The sequence below is a fragment of the Amia ocellicauda genome, chromosome 15 (assembly GCF_036373705.1).
Source record: "Amia ocellicauda isolate fAmiCal2 chromosome 15, fAmiCal2.hap1, whole genome shotgun sequence".
In the NCBI taxonomy this organism is placed as follows: domain Eukaryota; kingdom Metazoa; phylum Chordata; class Actinopteri; order Amiiformes; family Amiidae; genus Amia; species Amia ocellicauda.
The window spans coordinates 11,371,345-11,392,473 of record NC_089864.1 but is presented as its reverse complement, the minus strand read 5'-3'; the positions used below and the strand labels follow the sequence as shown (position 1 = coordinate 11,392,473).

General features: G+C 37.1%; 1 protein-coding gene across 1 annotated transcript in view; it reads right to left on the bottom strand.

Moving 5' to 3' along the window:
• The window catches only part of ano6 (anoctamin 6), a 32,510-nt gene extending 19,963 nt beyond the window's left edge, over window positions 1-12,547 (bottom strand). The window contains exons 1-4 of the mRNA XM_066687108.1: window positions 12,349-12,547; window positions 4,877-4,947; window positions 1,332-1,460; window positions 437-502 (exon numbers count right to left, since the gene is read on the bottom strand). Coding sequence (XP_066543205.1) covers window positions 437-502; window positions 1,332-1,460; window positions 4,877-4,947; window positions 12,349-12,418 — 336 coding nt within the window. The 5' untranslated portion in view covers window positions 12,419-12,547. The remainder of the gene's footprint in view (window positions 1-436; window positions 503-1,331; window positions 1,461-4,876; window positions 4,948-12,348) is intronic.
• Between the last annotated feature and the right edge of the window lie 8,582 nt (window positions 12,548-21,129).

Below are 21,129 nucleotides of genomic sequence, written 5' to 3'. Positions count from 1 at the left end.
AAGAACTGTGGTTAGTTCTCCAAGATGTTTGGACCCACCTACCTGCCAAGTTCCTTCAAAAACTGTGTGCAAGTGTACCTAGAAGAATTGATGCTGTTTTGAAGGCAAAGAGTGGTCACACCAAATATGGATTTGATGTAGATTTTTCTTCTGTTCACTCACTTTGCATTTAGTTAATTGATAAATATAATCTATTAACATGTCTATTTTTGAAAGCATTCTTACTTTACAGCACTTTCACACTGGCCTAAAACTTTTGCATAGTACTGTACAACATAACACATTTGAGTGATGCACAGTTTTAGGCTTCCTCAAAGTCAGTGCAGCTTGTAAGGTAATATAAAGGGACTGGAAACTTGAGGCAAAAGGTTTCTCAATATCTGTTTTGCTGCTTTATGAAATGACTGTTATGACAAAATATCCCTCATTCACTTACAGATCTCACCCCTTCCAATTCTAATCCCATTTTGATCAAGCTTGCTTCAAAATACTCCCTTTTTCTCTGTGGAAGAAATAAACAACAAACGGGATGACATTAAAGCCAAAAATCATTTTCCATAGCCATGAAAACTACTTGTCAGTGATCGAGTTCTACTTCGTGCAGGACATCTGGAAAGTTTTGAACGCCATTTGTCAATAAAGCAATAGAAACTTTAATTTATGAACACAGGTGCCAGCATTTCTAAAGTTAACACAAAAGCAGGGAGCATCAATCATACCATTTTGTGTTTGCAAAACTCATGCTTGAGGCGATAACAAGTCCAGCAACTTTGTGTGCCATTTAAATTGCTGTAAACAGTGATGTGAAATGGGGAAATGCGGCCATTGTGAGGTATATTAACACAGAGCTGAGCGTATATTTATCATTGTCCATGACCATTCACGCCCTTATTTTGAAACCTGTTATTCAGCAATTAATGTAATTTAATTTAATAACATGAAACTATGCAGATTTTTCAATTATATACTTTGAGTTTGTTGAGCACCGCTTCAGCATACAGAAAACTGTAAAGATTCAAGTTGTTTAGACCAAGTTATGATGTTGTATAACCTTTTGAGCAAAAATAAGACTGTACAATGTCTTACGTTTTCAAGTCAAACTGACCTCCTTGCTCATACAGTATTAAGCTGAAACAATGATTTTTGTCCAAAAAGTAGGATTTTGGCTAAAGCCTTAATAGTGGCAATTGAGAAATTAAAATATCATCACAGCAGGTATGGTGTGCAATGCAATACCCATCAGAACTTACTTCAGGAAAGGCAGAAGCAGACTTTTAGTTGTAAACAATCCATTTATTTTGTCGTTCAAGTAGTAGCAGAAGCCAACTTACTTTTCGTCTCTGATGTACCTGTCGTTTCTCATATTCCTTCTTTTCCTCATCCTCATAGACCAACACAAAATCAATCCTCCTTTTTCCATCAACAAAGAACAGAGAGTCCGTCTCATTGTTGAACTCCGTCTGTGGATAAGAACAGTGAATATCCGGTAACTCTACATCCTCACTTATATGATCTTCTTCCATAATGTTATACTTCTTACTGTGTTGGAGCATTGGGAACTACCAGTCGATAAAGAAATCCAGAGAATTTGAATCCTGCAAAGTGAATCCAGCCAAGTACTGTATCCTAGTCAAGATCACAATCTTCAGGTGGGAAGTTACCTCTATCAGAAAGATAAAAGGATACCTAACCATGAAGTTCCCACCCCTTCTTCACTTCCATGGTAACTAAATTATAGTACACACCCTGACAACAAACAAAAATGACAGTTTTTATTGGCTTTACTTATGCGACCATTCATGTCACAATACCAAACCCCTGGGTTTCTTACTGATGAACATCAAGTTTGAATTACAGAAAGTACAAGACACAAAACAACGACACCATTGGAAAAGTATATACATTATTTTGTTGTCTTTTGTACTTCATATTGTTTGCATTCCTGTTAATCGCCTGGGAAAATACCTGGATAAACTATTCTATTGCTGGCAATTATGCCAACTGACTTAATTCCTCAACAGGCTGTCAGACAAGTAATGCATTTCTATCATCTTATTGGTCTTGTACATATTTTTGTATTTAAAGCCTAGAATGGTGTACAATAATAATATGAATAATATGAACTGAATATGCCTATTTTCATACATAAAAGCAAGCTGTGTATATCTATGCTATCTGCATGAATATATTAGTCATAATTAAATTGGTTGTCCGATAACAGCTTTGAAACTATCGTGAAATCGTCAAAAATGAACGCTGATAATGGCCGATAGTTTTTTGGGGTTGTACGCATTAATATCCTTGTTATAGGGGATTAACACAGCCTCTATTGGTGAAATGAAAACCATCACTGACTGGCTCAGCGTGCAGGCGCTGCTTGGCTGGAACTTCAAATGCGCGCTTAACAACTTCAGCTGAAAGCTGAAACGCATACAGGTTGTCAATACAGTCAATCAAACATTGAAAACAAACAAAATAAAATGGAAGATACTTTGTTTATGACTGTCAGTATTATAAATAGCTACTTAGCACTTATATCCCAAAAATCTGCAGATATTTTAGAGCTTTCAGACAGCAAAATATACCGGATAATTTCTTCTACCAAAGAAATACTCGGTTTCCAAGAGGATTATACCCTTTATTTGATTGGGAAGTACAATCAATATTATGTTCCCTAAGTAGTTTAGTTGTGAAGAATAACAATTGCTGTGTTAAAAAAATATTTTTAATGCTGTAATTTTTTCAAAACCTTTCCAAACTCCCTACTGCTATTTTATCATTTATTTGGAATTGATCTATTTTATTTGTTACTTATTATATTCTATACTATATTTTAGTTCATACTCTTATTTTTTTATATAATACAGTTCAAACTGTTGCAATTTGAGTACTATATATTTTATGTAATATATTGATTAAAAAGGGAAAAAATATATTAAAAAATCATCCAATTAATCGGCTTTTCCCCCAACCCTTATTCTTGTTATTGGTATCAGTTTTGAAAATCCACTATCGGTCGACCTCTAGTCATAATAGTAAATAAGCCTATTGTTAACATAACATCACTTTGCATACAGACGCAAGGAAACTAAAAAACCACAGCACAAATGCAAACACGACATCTGCAACAATAATAATTTGTATTTGCAGGCAATATTTAGGCAACTTCTACAGTAAATGAAAAGTAGTTTGAACAGACTTATCTGAACCAGAGAGTTGTTTTATTCCAGACACAAGTAAAGTATTCAATTTGTATTTTAAAGTACTTGCAGATTCCTTTTATCTATCTTGTTTATTATAGACTTTATGTTCTGCACATCTAACATCTTATCTTTTAAACTATTTTCCCCCATAATGGATCAGTAGAGACTACATCAGAAAAAATAATGAACATATACAAAAAAATAAGGTTTCTACACAAAGATGCCACTTGAGAATGTGTCCGTTGCCATTGAAAATGTCAAATAGATTTACAATTTACAAACAATATTTTTTCCTTTGATATACAAGGTATACTGTAACTGTGTGTATGGATTCTGTCCCCTACATCTTTCAACGTTTCCCTCGCTTTGCTGCGGTGAATGTGCAGTATACTCCAAATGGGTTGCTTTAATTGGCATTGATTAGTCTATCTGCCTATGTAAAACAAACCTTAACCATGAATCAGTCTTGCAATGCTCAATATAGTTAGGTGAGGTGAATTACACAATCCTGGGATCAGTAGAAGCAAATAGCAGGGCTACTGCAATATTGTGGGTAAAACCATTGGTTTTGCTTGGAAGGATTTTGGGAAACAAACAAGTAGTCGTGAAACTAGTCAGCTTTGCAAAGTTTCATTTTGCCCGAGGTAGAAGTGGAAAAGCAGATGGGACCAGCGCAGAAGTATCTTTCGTTTTAACTTTCATGGTAGTGGGAGGGTGGTGTTATTACATATGCAGGTCATTACATACGCAGGTCATTACATACCTACTTATATCGGCAAAAGAAGGTAACTAAATTAATAACAAAGCTTTGAAAGGCAGTCACATGCTACCAAGACTGACAATAAAATATCATGCAGTATCCATTGTACTCCAACAGTGAAACGCAGTACTTGGAGTGTATTCATTTCGAGAATCATTAAAAGAAAGCAGTGGTGCGAATCAAAGGTGCATATCGCCGCAAAAGGGTGACATATTCTAGCGATTCCAGAAAATTACCTCTTGTTGTACCTATACAATTTTCCCAGGTCACTGTTAATGCACATTACTACGACCTTGCATTGCAACTAGACACACAAGAATTGCATGTAGGTGGGGATGATTTAGTGTGGATATATTCTGCTTGGAAAATGTATTTTAATACCACAGTTTAAATTTTACTACAAATTTGCATTTCTTCACACTTTCATCTGAATACTATTGCAACGAAGCCACCCTGATGGGAGAAAACCATCCAGACACACTGTTTGAGGATTGTCTATTTTTATTCGCCAAAAACAGAATTTCCATTGAGGACGCATTTTAATAATATGTATTAAAATTAAACCTAATCATAATTGTAGTACAAACAAAAACCAAGCTCTGAATCCCTCATTTTCTTAGATGTGCTTTTTAACAGAAAATGTTGTTAAACTAGGGTGTTTAAAATGTCATATAAAACCCTATTGGCTTGCATTCTGCCCTTTCAACTATTTATTGAAATAACATGAACTTATAACTACACTGTCAGGTTAATTGATAAGAAATAGTATTATTGTAAGCTTTCTTGCAACCAAATTTGAATTAGATGTATTTCATAATCATTCAAGATTTAACTGAATCAACTAATTCCAGAGGTGTAAAAAAATAAAAATGATTTAAGCACTCAGCTTTGTAAATGTTTTTTAAGAACTCACCATTTCTGTCTTGAACATGCCTTCTCCCTCCCGTACTGCTGCATAGGTTGTTAGAAAATCTTGGCTGTATACTGAAAAAAAAATGAAAACAGATATAATAATTGTGTTGGAGTATTTCATGCCATCTGCACTGGCAACCTACACCACCAAACTCTATATTTGTGTCTGCCTCTCTCTGTTGTTGTTCTTTATTATCTTTAGATTGTGAATTGCTATATACTACAACAAGACTACATATGACAAACCAGCTGTTTCATATACTCAGTGATGCAATTCTATGGCTTCTCTCTTAGCAAAAAATTGAAGCAGCTTATTGTTATTTAAACACACCATTCACAAGCGCATCCACTTAAAGATATTCAGCTTTTTACATGACCTGACATGTTACATAGGTAGGTATAATAATAAAAAAAAGAAATGTTGGATGCAATGCGGTCAGACTAAAATATGCCAGTTTGTGTTGAGGGTTTAAGAGTTAAGGGTCAGATATGCATGAAGTAGGTCAATATGTGATATCATTAGAAGCCAAAGTCAAGGGATTCAGAATAGTTGAAAAATGACCAACATAAAGGTTCAAGCAAGTCAACAACATTCATGTTGAGTGAAAACGCAACATGCTCTGATTAGAGACTTGACAAACCTCCCTATAGGAAACCTCTGGCTCATTCATGTGTTCACAGATCTCAAAGTAGGTACGCATGAACATGGAGACCTCAGCAGCGTTAATAAGCAGAAAACGTGTAACGAGTGAATATAAAATACTTTGTCTGATTCGAGGAAGGACAGGATTGTAATCATGCAAATAGTTACTTCATGACACCACGATTAATTCAGCCTCTGGCAGTGTCCTTTCCTTTGTTTTTACTCTACCTCTGAACAGAATAATGGGGTAAATTACACAAGCAGCCCAAGAAAGCACAGAAAGCACAAACCTTTGAGTCACCTAAGGAAAACACAGTCAGAATGCACTGACAGAATATTTGTTAATCAACGCAAACTGATCTTCAAAATGTGCATATCTGCCCAATTACAATATAGGAGCTTAAATATTCTAAGATGGCTGAAGTGATCATACTTTAGGTTTCTCAAAAAAGCAAAGACGACCTTGAACTTTCAGTGACTTATTTTTTGCTTGACAACACTTCTGTTTCTTCATGTGAAGGACACTAATTGAATATACAGAGAAGCACATGATATATGTTAAACTGATACTCTGCAGTATGGACTAAATCAATTTACTGTAGTTACCACTACAATTATTCCCAAATCAAGCATAAATGTTGGACATCTGCTCAGGAGCCAAATCACTCACTATTGTTTAGAGGGAATGAGGAGAAAGACAAATCCAACTAAAAAGGCATTCCTATCACTGTTTTAGAATCTAAAGAATAAAATTAAAAAAATAGTTTTTGCTCTAAAGGGAAACATACAAATAATACATTTACATCCATTATTTCAAAAGATGAATGATTTTAAAGATTAATGATTTGATGTTGTGTTGCTCAAATTGCTTTCGAATAGGCACATGTCAGTTTATTGTGGTTTTTCAAGTGCAGTTCCGGTTCCTCTGAATGCAGAACAGACAGGCTTTTAACTCAAGAGACACTCTGTGGATCTGACATCAAACACACCCAGAAGGCCACTGTTACTCTGGGTAAATAGTCATACACATCTGATGACAGTTTAAGGACATTTTGTGCTACACACTAATTCCATAGTCTAAAATAAAACACAATTGGATACAATTGTATTAGAAAGTGTTCACACTTCAATTGTATTTGGCGATTTATTTAGAAACACATTGTTAATTAGACTAGGCCTATATATTTTTTCATCAGTTATATCTTTATTTAAAGTTTGTGGACTAGAATAAATGTATTGATACCGATATTGATTTAAGACGGGGCTTTGTACACTTTTGACTGACACACAATATAGATATCAAAGGTAGGTAAAGTAAAATATCTCCCCTGAGAGGCTACAGAGAGTGGCAATTATTATAACTTATACTACTACTACTACTATTCTGGCATTTTAAAACAAGCACGGGAGGGGGCTTGAACCATTAACTGGATTAAGCGGACTGGACTGGACACACCCATGGAAATAACCGGAAGAGCTGTTTCCGTGGATATGGTGCCTTTTGTTGTGGTTGTTTTTTGCTTTGCCCCATAAGGAAACCCCACAGGTCACTGAAATTAGTTCTAAAAACCATTGAAGGGCTACATATTTAACAAGTATTTGAAATACCTGGGATCTGGCTTTTATTTTCCCCGTCTTTCTAACAAAGGCTTAACATAGTTTGTCTGGTCACCCAGAACATTCTCCTTCTCCATGTCAGGAACACGGGAGACTTCAGCTGTTCTCCCAGGCCGAAGGCACAGATCAGCAATCTTTTCATTGGAAGAAAATGTATTATGATTTATTTCAGCCTATATCGGATTAATTGGAAAACAGAGAAAAATGCTACATGCTAAACTCAGTCAGACGCTGAATAGTTTTTGATACTACTTCTACTGACTAAATGAGCTTTTAGTATTTCTCTTAATTTTGTTGGTATTCTAGAAACAACAATTTCCATATAAATTTCCAAACTACCTCACATTTATCTCCTCATCCCCAGTTCCTGCCATTTGTCATTTCAATATATCAACAGCCCTAAACACAAAAAGCAACAAGAAGGCAACCCACAAAGGAATTACTGTACAATTGTATTTCTATAGAAGAAAACCCTATATTTTTATCAGAAAGTGAATCAATGACATCTGTACACTAATAAAAGCCTTTTACTGTCATCATATTATTTTATAAAACAAATAGCTACACAAAAGAGAGATAGGGGTCTGTTCGGAAAGTACTGCCCCTCCCCATAATAGAGCCCCACACCAGTCAACCCTGTCTATGAGTCACAAAAAGCACTCACTGTAACAGGTTGTACAGCAATGATTTAAAGAGATAGGCCTATATTTTAATAACATACCCAGGAAACTGCAGACACAGCTGCATGTAGGGCCCAAGTTGAAATCAATACCACAAGTTGCCCCTTTTTTACCACTCCGCTCTAAAACCACATAAATAACTGCTGATTTCATGCAAGAGATATTTACGAACTGAAAGCAAAAGGCAAAACTGTTGTACACTGCGGCCTGTAAAACAAAAATTGCTTAGAAAACATGTTGGTCCATTGACCTTTGTCACAGCCTTCAAACTGATATATTGTCAGTAAGCATCCACAAATGATCTACATCATTTTGTGTTTGTTGTTTTTTGTATTTTGTAAGGGAAAACTGAAAAGGTAAATTGAATAAATATATCTGTACATTTTACAATACACTTAGTCAGTTGATATTCTTCTTTTCCATCAAGTATTTAAAAAGGAAAGTAATTAAAACATTAAGACAAGTTAAATGTTCTTTATTCTGTATTCTGATCTCTGGTTTACTAATAATTTTACATTCCTGATCAATTAACATGAAGCAAAAAACTAGGAGTGATTATGTCCTGCTTGATCAATTAATTCGGTATATTTTTACATTAAATATGTACTATTCCTTTGAACTGGAAAGAATTACATGTTTAAATTATAATTTTATATACCAAAAATCTTTACAGCATTTAAAAGCAAGCCTGTTTGGGGTATCATATCTTCAACTGGATGATGAAGCAAATGGCAATGTTTTGAAAACAAAGCACTTGGTAATGGATTGGCAAAGGCCCCAATTCCACGTCCAAATTAAACCCAGATGCTAGAATTCCTCAGTCCTTCTCAGAAAATAAAGAAACAAATGGCGATTCCAGCAGTCCTGGGTGTAACCACTGGCTTACAACGCATACAGCTCATCCACTTTATTAAGAAACTGAACCTTGCTTTGCATTCAGATTGGTTACCTTAAAATTATAGTCTGTCTATCTCTACAAATATATTAAAGCTTATTATAATAAAAAAAGATTCAAAGATTGATTGGGGTGGGACATAAAAAAACATTAATCTCTAGAGCTCTTGAAGGCAAGGTGAGAGTCCAGCCCCTACTTTCCCTTTAGACAAGGCAACAAAGCCGGTGGAAACCTGGGAGGGAAAGGCAAAGCATTTTACTTAAGTTCAGTTTAGGTATTTTGCCTGAGGATTACCTGTCAAATATTAACTAGTGGTATTAAACTGGTAATACTTGTTCTGCTGGTGTTAAGGTGAAGGACTTTCTTACATTTACACTAAACATGATGTTTTCGGCGCATGCCTGAAACTCAGGTCCCGGGCTCCACATTTGTTTTGCACAATTTAGCATATAAGGAATACAGGTGCAGCAGTTAGAGTTAGGTGTGAGATACTCAAAAGATACTGCACCTGATCCACTGCAACCTAGCCTAAAGTCATACTCCACCTGTATAATGTGGAGCTAAAAATGTTGATATATCCCTGCTAAAGTATAGCAACACCCTGTGGGATAAGGCACAGCTCTACTTTTATTCTGTTACAGAGAATGTATTAATTACACTTATTAACATATCTGATAAATATATAGGGGACGAACCTCAAAAATGACAAATTCAAACATGTAAAACCTGTTATTTTAACATTTGAACAGTTTACAGGCCCTGGCAAGTGTGAAGTCAATCCTCTGTGACAGACTTTCCCCTCTTTTATAAAAAAAAAAAAAAAGAGGCTGGTTAAAACTCTACTCAAGCCATTTCCTTTGACTTCTGGGAAAAGGTTCAAATGTTTTCATGCATTGTTTGTCTACTCATACTTTCTGGCTGCTAAAAGAGCTTCTTCCCACGATCAGAAGAAAGTTTATTTTGTTTTTCCTTATATTAACCAGATGATAGAAGCTACAATTTACTGTATCTATGCTCAGATGTGTGTTAATTTATTTAAACATTTCACAAATTAAAGTATATTACAATGCAATGGCCCTAACATTAAATTACATGCCTGGGCTATTCATAAAAGTATATATGAAGAAGTGGAGGCAAAATGAAGTTACAGCAGTATTAACCAAGCAATAGGCTAGTAAGTACTACTGAAAATAATAGTTACCTTTACTTCCTCAGATCGATCGCATTTTAATCTTTTATCTTTTTAAATCTTTTATCTCCAGATCCAAATCTTTCTTAGCTAAGTCACTGAAAATACATTTTTCTATTAGTAAGACTGATAGGGACCAATACAGTGTAAGCTGTAAAACTGTGTCCAAAATGTTACACCAATACTTCACATCCAACCTTTGTTTTACATTTGTATATGTATAGTTGTGACTGTAGTGTCATTCCCTGCACAGTACAAACCTGTGTATGAATATGATTCATTCACTTTCTGTAAAATAAACAAACCCACAACACCAACATTAAAGAAAAAGTAATCGAAGCACCTGATGCTACTGATTACAATACACCCTGAAACGAGGACAAAAAAAAAAAAGTATACTTAAGAGCTGGTAGAGCCTTGTTAAACCGTCATGAAAAGAAAATGCACAGCATTAACAGCTAACCCCCTGAGATTTTATATCATGCTTATGAACTTCACAGCACTCTGTAATTATCTGCTTAGAAATTTAATTAAAATTTCAGTAACTGTTTCTAATGCGGTTCTGTGAAACCAGCAGATACATTTAACAGCTGTGGGGGAAAAACAACAACATTGAATCACGTTCATTAAAGTGGCAGAGCTAGGTTTGGAAGCAATGATCTCAGGACTGGCCCAGACACACCTCAACTGGATGACCCACTCGCCTCTTTCAAGGTGCAAAACAATTGTATTATTGTATATGAGCTCTAATAACTGTATGAATAATGGTATTGCCCAATATTGTTTCCACTTTGGCAACTCATAAATATATCATAGGGCCATTATTAGTGTTTATTGTGCTACTAGACAAATAAACCTGTCTTAAAAAAGTCTTTATTAGAGTTTTTGTTGAATACATTTTCTAAATACATATTTTATCTACAAACAGAAAAACTAAAAACACGTCTCATATCTAGACCATCTGTGAAGTCAGCCCTGGCAAGCGATGACTTGCAAGTCTGTGCACACTGCGAACGCAGTGACATACAGGGTTTTGAGGACTTGTGCAATCACTAATCAGGATGGAGTTAAAGCACTAGCAACAATGTTGGAGAAAGTATAATTATGCATAGTAAGCTCTCTTTGGAAACTTAAAGGAGTCACATGTTATTGTTCTTTGTTATATTTCACTGGTGTCAAATAATGCAACAAGCCTATCTGCTTCCATTGTTGTCTCACAGGTAACACATGATGTTTATGCTAATTTTACATGTGCTTCCCTATCACCTCTGCAGGCAACAAGTTATTTCTATATTTCAGTAAGTAGAAAACAAAAATAAACACTCAGTTGATATTTCTTCTCCTGTTTGAAAATAATATTTATGTAAGTTATCAAGTCTCAAGAACCTGACTGAAGAAAATGTATTACACACTTTACAGACTAAATAAACTCCTGCAACTATTAGCGACATGCAAGTGTCTGTATAGCTCATCGTTTGAAAACAAATCATCCAGGTTTTTCTGCACAAATGGTTAACCACTCATATCAACAGATTTGTCACTGAGCAACACAGGCAAAAATAGTAACCAGGAAGTGCAGGCCTACATACAGATGATGCCCTCCCTTTTCTTCAGTTCTTAAAAAATTAATAATCCGAAATGTATTCCTCATCCACAGCTCCAGGTCAACCTTGATATACATAATGCATATATTAGCTGAGCCATACCCACAGTCATTTAACTTTAACAGTGATGGCACAACCTCCTACCAGAACTCTGAATAAAAAGAAAGATGCAGAAGTGTAGATGGTGGACAGAGGACTATTTCAACACTTTGAATCCTCCAGTAAAGTAATAATTGGTTTCACACACTATCTGCGGGGACCTTAGTAAAATCCCCTCCCAGGCAAGACAAGACCACCTTCACAATGCAAACTAAAAGTGTGAATGATCTCCAAACCCATCGCGTATAAACAGATCTCAGATGGAGATCCACTTCATGTTAGTTTCTTGTTTTACTGTAGGGCGGGGATGGTCACTTGGCATTTCGGAGTGGGAGTCTCCTGACACTGTTACTTTAAAACAGATAAGTGTCCGTGTAAAAAGAAAAATGTAGTACGACACACTGAAACAACTTGTAGCTGCTGGTTTACGAAGCACTGTGTGGGGGGGAAGCTAGGGAGAAAAACGCCCTAAACTAAAAGCACGCCATACTGTGATTTATCCATGTGGGTTGTTTGACTCCTGTCCTCTCCCGACCCACACGATGCCACTATCAATTCAGATGAAGAAATAACTCAGAGGACAGCATTTTTGTCTTATACTTTATGCACCCATCTCGCCTTTCATTCACCCTCTCTCTCCCCCACAGGTGTGCTACTACACGCCAGGTCTCTGTCCCAGCTGCGGCCACAACCCGGCGCACCAACTTCACTCGCCCCGGAGGAAAACTTGCCCAACAAGCACTCACACTGCTCCTCGTCCACCAGCTCCGTGTCGCCCGGGTCCGAGTCCATCTCCAAGATCTCGTGTTCACTCATCGTGAGCGGCAGCTGGCAGACCGACTCGCAGCACAGCAGCCGATCAAGCGGTGTGGCTGTTATCCTGCAGGTCCATGGCAGCCGCAGCGGCACTGCTCGGAGCCTGCAGGGCGAGCGGGAACTGTGTCAGATGCGCAGTCTCCTCCTCCAGACGCTCCCCGTGAGCACTGCGTGTCATTCATCATGAGGAGGGGTAGTAAGTTGTTCTTAAACTGCTGTTACTATAGATGTATGAGCTTCAGATTCACTCATTTGTGTCTGTGTTTGATGGTTTGTTTGTATAGTGTCTAGGTCTGCTATATATATATATCGCATTTCAAGTAAGAACGTGTCCAATCGAGAGGAGGCCATTCACCCCATGGTGCTCGTTTGGTGTCCATTAATAACTAAGTGATCCAAGGATCCTATCCAGTCTCTTCTTCAGCCACATCGCTGGGGAGTTTGTTCAGATTGTGACGCCTCTCTGTGTGAAGAAGTGTCTCCTGTTTTCTGTCTTGAATGCCTTGACGCCCAGTTTCCATTTGTGTCCCCGGGCGCGTGTGTCCCTGCTGATCTGGAAAAGCTCCTCTGGGTTGATGTGGTCGATGCCTTTCATGATTTTTAAGACTTGGATCAAGTCCCCACGTAGTCTCCTCTGTTCCAGGGTGAAAAGGTTCAGTTCCTCAGTCTCTCAGTAGGACTTTCCCTTCAGACCTGGAATAAGTCTGGTTGCTCTCCTCTGAACTGCCTCTAGAGAGTCAGTAGACTTGTATCTAAAACACAAAATAGTTTTTAATGTTTTAACTGAACCTGTATAAATAACGATGACGCATCCGGGGGGGTGAGAATATATATATATATATACAGTGAGGGAAAAATGCATTTCAAAAAAGTTATACATTGATTTGCATGTTAATGAGGGAAATAAGTATTTGATCCCCTATCAATCAGCAAGATTTCTGGCTCCCAGGTGTCTTTTATACAGGTAACGAGCTGAGATTAGGAGCACTCTCTTAAAGGGACTTCTCCTAATCTCAGCTCGTTACCTGTATAAAAGACACCTGACCACAGAAGCAATCAATCAATCAGATTCCAAACTCTCCACCATGGCCAAGACCAAAGAGCTGTCCAAGGATGTCCGGGACAAGATTGTAGACCTACACAAGGCTGGAATGGGCTACAAGACCATCGCCAAGCAGCTTGGTGAGAAGGTGACAACAGTTGGTGCAATTATTCGCAAATGGAAGAAACACAAAATAACTGTCAGTCTCCCTCGGTCTGGGGCTCCATGCAAGATCTCACCTCGTGGAGTTTCAATAATCATGAGAGCGGTGAGGAATCAGCCCAGAACTACACGGGAGGATCTTGTTAATGATCTCAAGGCAGCTGGGACCATAGTCACCAAGAAAACAATTGGTAACACACTACGCCGTGAAGGACTGAAATCCTGCAGCGCCCGCAAGGTCCCCCTGCTCAAGAAAACACATGTACAGGCCCGTCTGAAGTTTGCCAACATCTGAATGATTCAGAGGAGACCTGGGTGAAAGTGTTGTGGTCAGATGAGACCAAAATCGAGCTCTTAGGCATCAGCTCAACTCGCCGTGTTTGGATCAAAGGGACGATGGACGGGGCCATGTACCGTCAAATCTTGAGTGAGAACCTCTTTTCCTCAGCCAGGGCATTGAAAATGGGTCGTGGATGGGTATTCCAGCATGACAATGACCCAAAACACACAGCCAAGGCAACAAAGGAGTGGCTCGAGAAGAAGCACATTAATGTCCTGGAGTGGCCTAGCCAGCCTCCAGACCTTAATCCCATAGAAAATCTGTGGAGGGAGCTGAAGGTTCGAGTTGCCAAAAGTCAGCCTCGAAACCTTAATGACTTGGAGAGGATCTGCAAAGAGGAGTGGGACAAAATCCCTCCTGAGATGTGTGCAAACCTGGTGGCCAACTACAAGAAACGTCTGACCTCTGTGATTGCCAGCAAGGGTTTTGCCACCAAGTACTAAGTCGAAGGGGTCAAATACTTATTTCCCTCATTAACATGCAAATCAATTTATAACTTTTTTGAAATGCGTTTTTCTGGATTTTTTTGTTGTTATTCTGTCTCTCACTGTTAAAATACACCTACCATTAAAATTATAGACTGATCATTTCTTTGTCAGTGGGCAAACGTACAAAATCAGCAGGGGATCAGATACTTTTTTCCCCTCACTGTATATATAATATAAGTTAAGAAAATAATGATTTAATAGGCACACATACCAACACACATTACAGAAAATCACATGATGTGGTTAATTCCTTTGTAGATAGTACAGGGAACCTTCAGCCTGGAGATCAGTTCTATTAGAGCATTTTTGTAAAAAGGGAAACTCTGAATAGCTTACACATTATCAGGGTTTCCTAGGACAATGTTTGGTTAGCAGGAAATGATTCACACACATACAAAAAAAGGTTTTCCATTTCAACAGCTCTGCGATTTGTAAACATCATTCAAAATTGTGTATTTAAAACAGCGCTCCTTGCATGATTAGGGAGCGGCAGTGCCACCTGTTGATACAACTGATTTTGGTCTGACGTATCCTCAAAGGATGAGGAAATGGAAATAAATTCATTTCAGGAATGCATCTCTCCACACTGAATATTCATAAGAAAATGTGACTGTATGCTCTTGCGTGGTTTCAGTTATCTGGAAGCCTTGTCCATTCTTCCACATAACTTGTGTTATTAAATGTCTTAGAAGATGCAGTGTGTTGCAGTGGGATCTTAATATCATTGAATTGGAGAAGGTGTGTGTGATAGTCCTTCCTGTCAGCCAGATATATTTAAAAATATGTTATCTGAAAATTAATATGACTGACTTTCTCGCCTAGTAGATGAATTATGACTGACAGATTTTTTTTTTCTTAAAGCAGCAGAAGCTCAAATGTAATAACAGATTTTTTTTTTCCCCGGATCATAAAAACATAAACCTCTGTTATAGTATCTAAATTGTTGTTTGTTTCTTATAATAAATAACCTATGGGTTCTTAAAATAGAAACAAAGATCCTTTATCAATACTGTGTCATCAATCCCTACATCTACCACATGGTGGCAGTGTGAATCAGGGAAAAACTCAAGATATTGCCTTGACTGAGCAAATGTCTCACTCACTCAGGGGAGAGATCCCAAACAATGTGTCTATGTACTACAGTTTTCCAGTTAATCAGTCTATCCAACAACTTTGGGTAGAGAGAACTTAAGCTAAGTAAGTCAAATAAGGGCAGGCCCAGCCACACAGTAGATTTAATTGTGTTCCTCAGATGGAATAATAGGACTGTTGAGTACCTTACCCTGCCAGGCAATGAGTGTGAAACTAGAAAATCTTGTGATACGATTAACAGGGAAACTAGGGAAAGCTTCAGAAGACACAAACTTGATAGAGGTCATAACATTGCTGCCCAAACCTACCCCCAAATGAGTCCGGTATAGTAAAGTTCACAAGTACCTGTATTTGTCATGGGAAGGATGAACAATTTGTATATCAGAATAACAGTCATTAGTGCAAACTCTGAGGAAGCAGCTCTGAGTGGCTCTGGTGAGCTGGGCTGTTCACTTCTTCCTCCAAGTAATCTGCAGCGCTTACACAAAGCTAACTCATACATATGTTGAGCTTAGCTTAGAACAGGGGTGGTCAAACCCAGTCCTGGAGAGCCCCTATCCAGTAATTTTTATAGGTTACCCTAAAACACCAATATCTAAATGGTAAACACATAGCAGTTCAATTAAGTCAGATGACTTGTTCAATTAAGGGAATTATGGTGATTGATGGCTGCAGACAGTAGATTTCTAAGGAATTAATTTAACAAATCACCCGCTTTATTGACCACAGTTCAGTTGTTCTGTGTGTTTAGAAATAGATGATTAAAGGTGACATATAAAACCTGCTGGACAGGGGCTCTCCAGGTTGGTGTTTGGCCACCTCTGGCTTAGAATAAAACATAACATTTAAATAATGTCTACTTATGCTTGAAAAAAGTAAAATATGATATGTATAATTTGAACAAAATGTTTAAATGTCTGTCCAATTTTTGAATCATGTCCAAAGGATCCAATATTAACAGTAATGTTAAATCAGATGATGATAAACAACCTCCTAATCTCACTGTAACTCTCCCAGACTTTTTGAAAACACCCAAGTAAGACCTCAGATCCTTCTACTCTCCTTCAAATAGATTTTTGATTTGACTTTTTGAATGGTAAACCCCCCCAAACCCTGGATTAATACCTGAACCGTGGCATTGAAATTCAGGTCAGCCCAAGAAGTGAGGGCTTGTGGGAGAGTTTGTGCTCCTGTCTGAACTAACAGACAACCCACGGCTTCCCAAAATCTCTGCACAGGGCCGTGGGTTGGGAGCAGCTCGATTTCCTGCACTGGCTCAGTAATTCATTTAAAAAAAGTCTGGCTCAGTCCCAGATGGAGTGTAAATTGTTCCCAACCTTCCTCGGAGGGTGTTGGGAATTCAAGCCCAGCCCTTTGATGACACTTCATTTCACTGGATAATTGAAAGACAAGGCAATAAGTGATGATAAATAATAAACAATTAGCTGCTTTTTGGTGGTGTAGAAGAGAGAGAGAGAGAGAGAGAGAGAGAGAGAGAGAGAGAGAGAGAAATGCTTGACCCCCCCGAAGCTCCACCTCTCCCCACCCCAGAGACAAAACAAAAAGGAGAGATAAATAGAAACTGAATGGAAGAGAAAGGGAAAGAGTCCTGGAAGACATCAGTATAAAATACCATTATATATTTATTTCTTCTTTCTTTAAGCCTTTTTTTTAAGCCTTTTTTTGTCTTGTTTTGCTTTCTATGTGTAGACCCTGCTGCACATTGTTTACTATCATGGTAATACGGTGTCCTTTAAGTAACTCCCATGCTCCATTAGCTTTTGTGTGGAGCTGAATGTGCATAAAGTTCAGGCTGTGGAACAAAGGGTGAATAGGCAAAGGTATTCATTCTCATCATAGAAGCTCATTAGGACTCTATAGAAACACAATTGCTGCCCACACATCGGAAACTTCCGCACTACAGCGCAGTCACCACATTAACTGCCAGATATGTGTTGGGGGGATTCATTGTCCTTTAATTCATGGAGTCTGACTGACTATTCACAATATTAAGTGCAAGTAGTGGAATATCAATTGAGTGTGCGAGGGCTTGGTATGTTTTAAAGCTTTAGTTAAAAGAATGTCTATTCAGTTGATCTACAGAGTGGTGGATCTTAATAGTGCCATTGTTATAGTGTTATAATAGGGAACTCTTTTTTCCGTCCTTTAAAAAAAACTAAATATTGTGAAGTAAAGCTTCCAAATTAAAGCTCGGAATAAAGGTGAATTAGTATTTGTGTTGTCATTTCATACAATACATTTTTATAGAGGAATAAATAGGAGCCCTACATAATTTAAAGGGAGATTATTATGGCAACTTGTTAGTCCTCTATTTAATTTTCACTGTCAATCATATACTGATATGTCTAAAAAAAATCACCTTTATTGTGGCTATGTTATGAACAGATACATCATAACTATAAACTTTGAGATATTTCCTAATCTTAGCTGCTTCAGCATTTAGTTTTAGACGTGCCCAAACATCATTTATAAATCACCCAATTTCACTAACAGTGAATAATTAACATAAAATGTATATAAGAACATTTCAGTGAAATAAAAAGTCACAAAGCAAAGTAAACAAACAACAACAACAAAACAGCATGGCAACAACTAAATCAAATCTCTGCACACCTAATCCCTAGAAAAAAAACAACCAACGAAAAGAGCACAAGATTGTTCTAAGCATGTCGATTTCCTGCAAAGCCATTTAAATTAAACTACTACTTATATAGTCTTAGAAAAGTTAGACTTCTGTGAGCTGAATGGTTGCTTCTTACTGCTGCTACGTGCTTTGTTCATGAACAGATGTCCTCCAAGTCAAAACAAAGCCATCCAGTAGCCTGCGCAGGGCCCATTTGTTGGAAATAAACGGCATTAAAAATACACTGTGAGATAACAAGGAAAGAACACAGGAACTAATCCCACATGTGAACAGGGAAATGTTTCTTTACCAGCACCAGGGAACTTCAAATTTGATTACAAGCAACCTTTGCCTTTTTATCAGTCAAACAATAGGCCTGGCTGTCTGGGGCAATTTCCATGCACAGCATGTGGGATCCATTTTTTCACTCTGGGACATGGTTGTTTACTGTTCACAAATGTTGTTGCATTTCAATCGCCTTCCCCCCCTCCCCCCCCCCCCCCCCGGCCATTCCATTATTAATCACTGCATCATTAGCCGTAGCATTTACAGCTCTCTTGGGCGCACACTAGCAGTTTGCTAATTTATGCCACATTACTTTATGCCTATCTGTTTGACGTAAGTATATTAATTCAAAAGAAGCAGCTTTCTGAGACAGCGATATGTTTTCCGGCAAGGAAATAAATTGCAGATGCTGTGGTAACTGTCCTCTGAAGACCTTAAGGTGTGACTTTTATTAAAATACAAATGGACCAAAATGATATTAATATAATATCCACTGCTTATTATTTACATTTGAAAGTTATACATATAAGGAATGGTTCTAAAAACAAACTTGTTTCTGTGTAGCTCACTTAGTCAGTATGGTGCAGTGCTATGCATGCTGTCCCAAAGGTTTATTTCACACAACTTTCTATATATATATATATATATATATATATATATATATATATATATATATATATATATATTAGTATAGTCTTTTGGAAGGGATTCATTTGTGATCATCAATATTAGTCTGTATCACTTAAGATACTTTCTGAAATCTGGCGTGGCAGTAAAGCAGCAGGATATTGGAAAGATTAATGCTTAGATTAGAGAAATTATAACGGATATCAGCTACAACTGATTGTAAAAAATAAATAAATTAGAAGTCCTCATATTGTATGATTTACTGCAATATGTCAACTCATGTCTGATAGATGACTGCTTCATTGCCTGTGAAATCTGACCAAGTGAGTCATAGTATGGCTATCAGATGACTCCGGGCTGCACACAGGCCTCTCCGCTTGTTCAACGTGCATCTGTAGAAAGTGAAGGGAATCAACTGTCTGCTGAGAAGATCTGTGTGGTCTGCTGCTCTGTGGCAGAATACACAGGGTTTAATCCACTCTAAGTACTATATTGTACATTACCAAAAAATATGTTAGTTAAACAGTTTGAACAAGTAACCCTCACCCTTACTTAATTAATAATCAATATTTTACTGAGCCAAAACATGCAGATAAAATACTTTGTTACAATCAGTGGAGTGGGGTGGGGAGAGAATTTGGCCCACCTGGCAGTTATTTATCGGGTTTACCTTCTATTTAAGCAGAAATGCTTTTACAATCTTCAAAGCACAGAGTTGGGAATTTGATGAGGAAGTGGGGCAGCATCCCACATGATCCAGAAATGCATTGACCACATTCTGTCTTGGCAAGTCTTTTCACACCGATTGTGGCCTGAAAAGTTAGTTACCAAACAGCATCTGAATATAGCCAATAACACAGCAAACAAAACAATAAATACCTTTTACCTAGACCCCTATACTGTTTCATATTCTTAATTTCCCTTTTTATATTATTATAATGCTTTATTCTTATCAATACAAAGATTTTACGACTTATATTGTTGTTTACTTAGCCATCATCCTATTTTAGTTATTAGAAAAGTCTAACTCGAACAGGGAGCCTACAAGATAATTCAACTTTCCCCTTTGTGCTCCAGGAGTGTATGTTCCTACTGAGAGGCCTGCTGTATGGCAAAAATCACTGTTTAAGATAAAAAACTGTTTATTTCTTTCTTGTGTAATATTCATACCTTACTATGTTGTTGCTCAATTTATGACAAATTTAACTTTAATGTAATCTTTTACCACAGTTATTTGAAGAAAGACTTAAAGCCCTAGTTCAGTGCTTCATTCACAGCAAATGTAATTGCTATGTGAGAATTAATTAATGTAAGTGATAACCAGGTATCTGTGTCAAAATGTTTAATTACAAAAGACATGACAGAACAGTACAGAGTACTTGCAGAAGAATGGTATTAATTTCAAAAGGCAGGAGGAAGAGTCAATGCAGAGAATCTCACGCACTATCTTTAAAGTTTCATTTTTTAATTTATATTTTACCATGAAAGTTATTAAACTCTTATTTTCTACAAGTACTATTCATTGCAATAATAATTAGTGTACCTACATTTCCTATCATTCAATTTAATGTTATTATATGTAAAGTCACTGTAAGGACTATGCTATGTGTTTAGTATAAAACAAATATTTATTAATCTAGTACACATTTATTTTTGTTAAATGCAAAAGTAAGAAACATGATTCTCATTGTGTAATTATCATTAGGCTCTAATTAGACTTTATTTTGTATTATTAGCTTCTACTAAGAAAGTATGTTCTCTTTTGCAGTGATTGTTTTTATAGTAGTGGTTGCCTTGCTATAGTTCAAGAGTAGCCTTTGTAAATCTGTTTTTATTGGGCATCCTTTCTTCTCTCTTTAAACAGTATCCTGTGCTAATGCAGGCATTCTTATCTTAAAAGTGTTTTTAACCATATATTGAAATGTAAAGTTAATACAATAAATCACGGAAAACAACACAAAACTATCTTTCTTTCTTTCTTATGCATGTTTTTTTATTTATTTACAGACTTTAACATTCTCAAAACTGAAA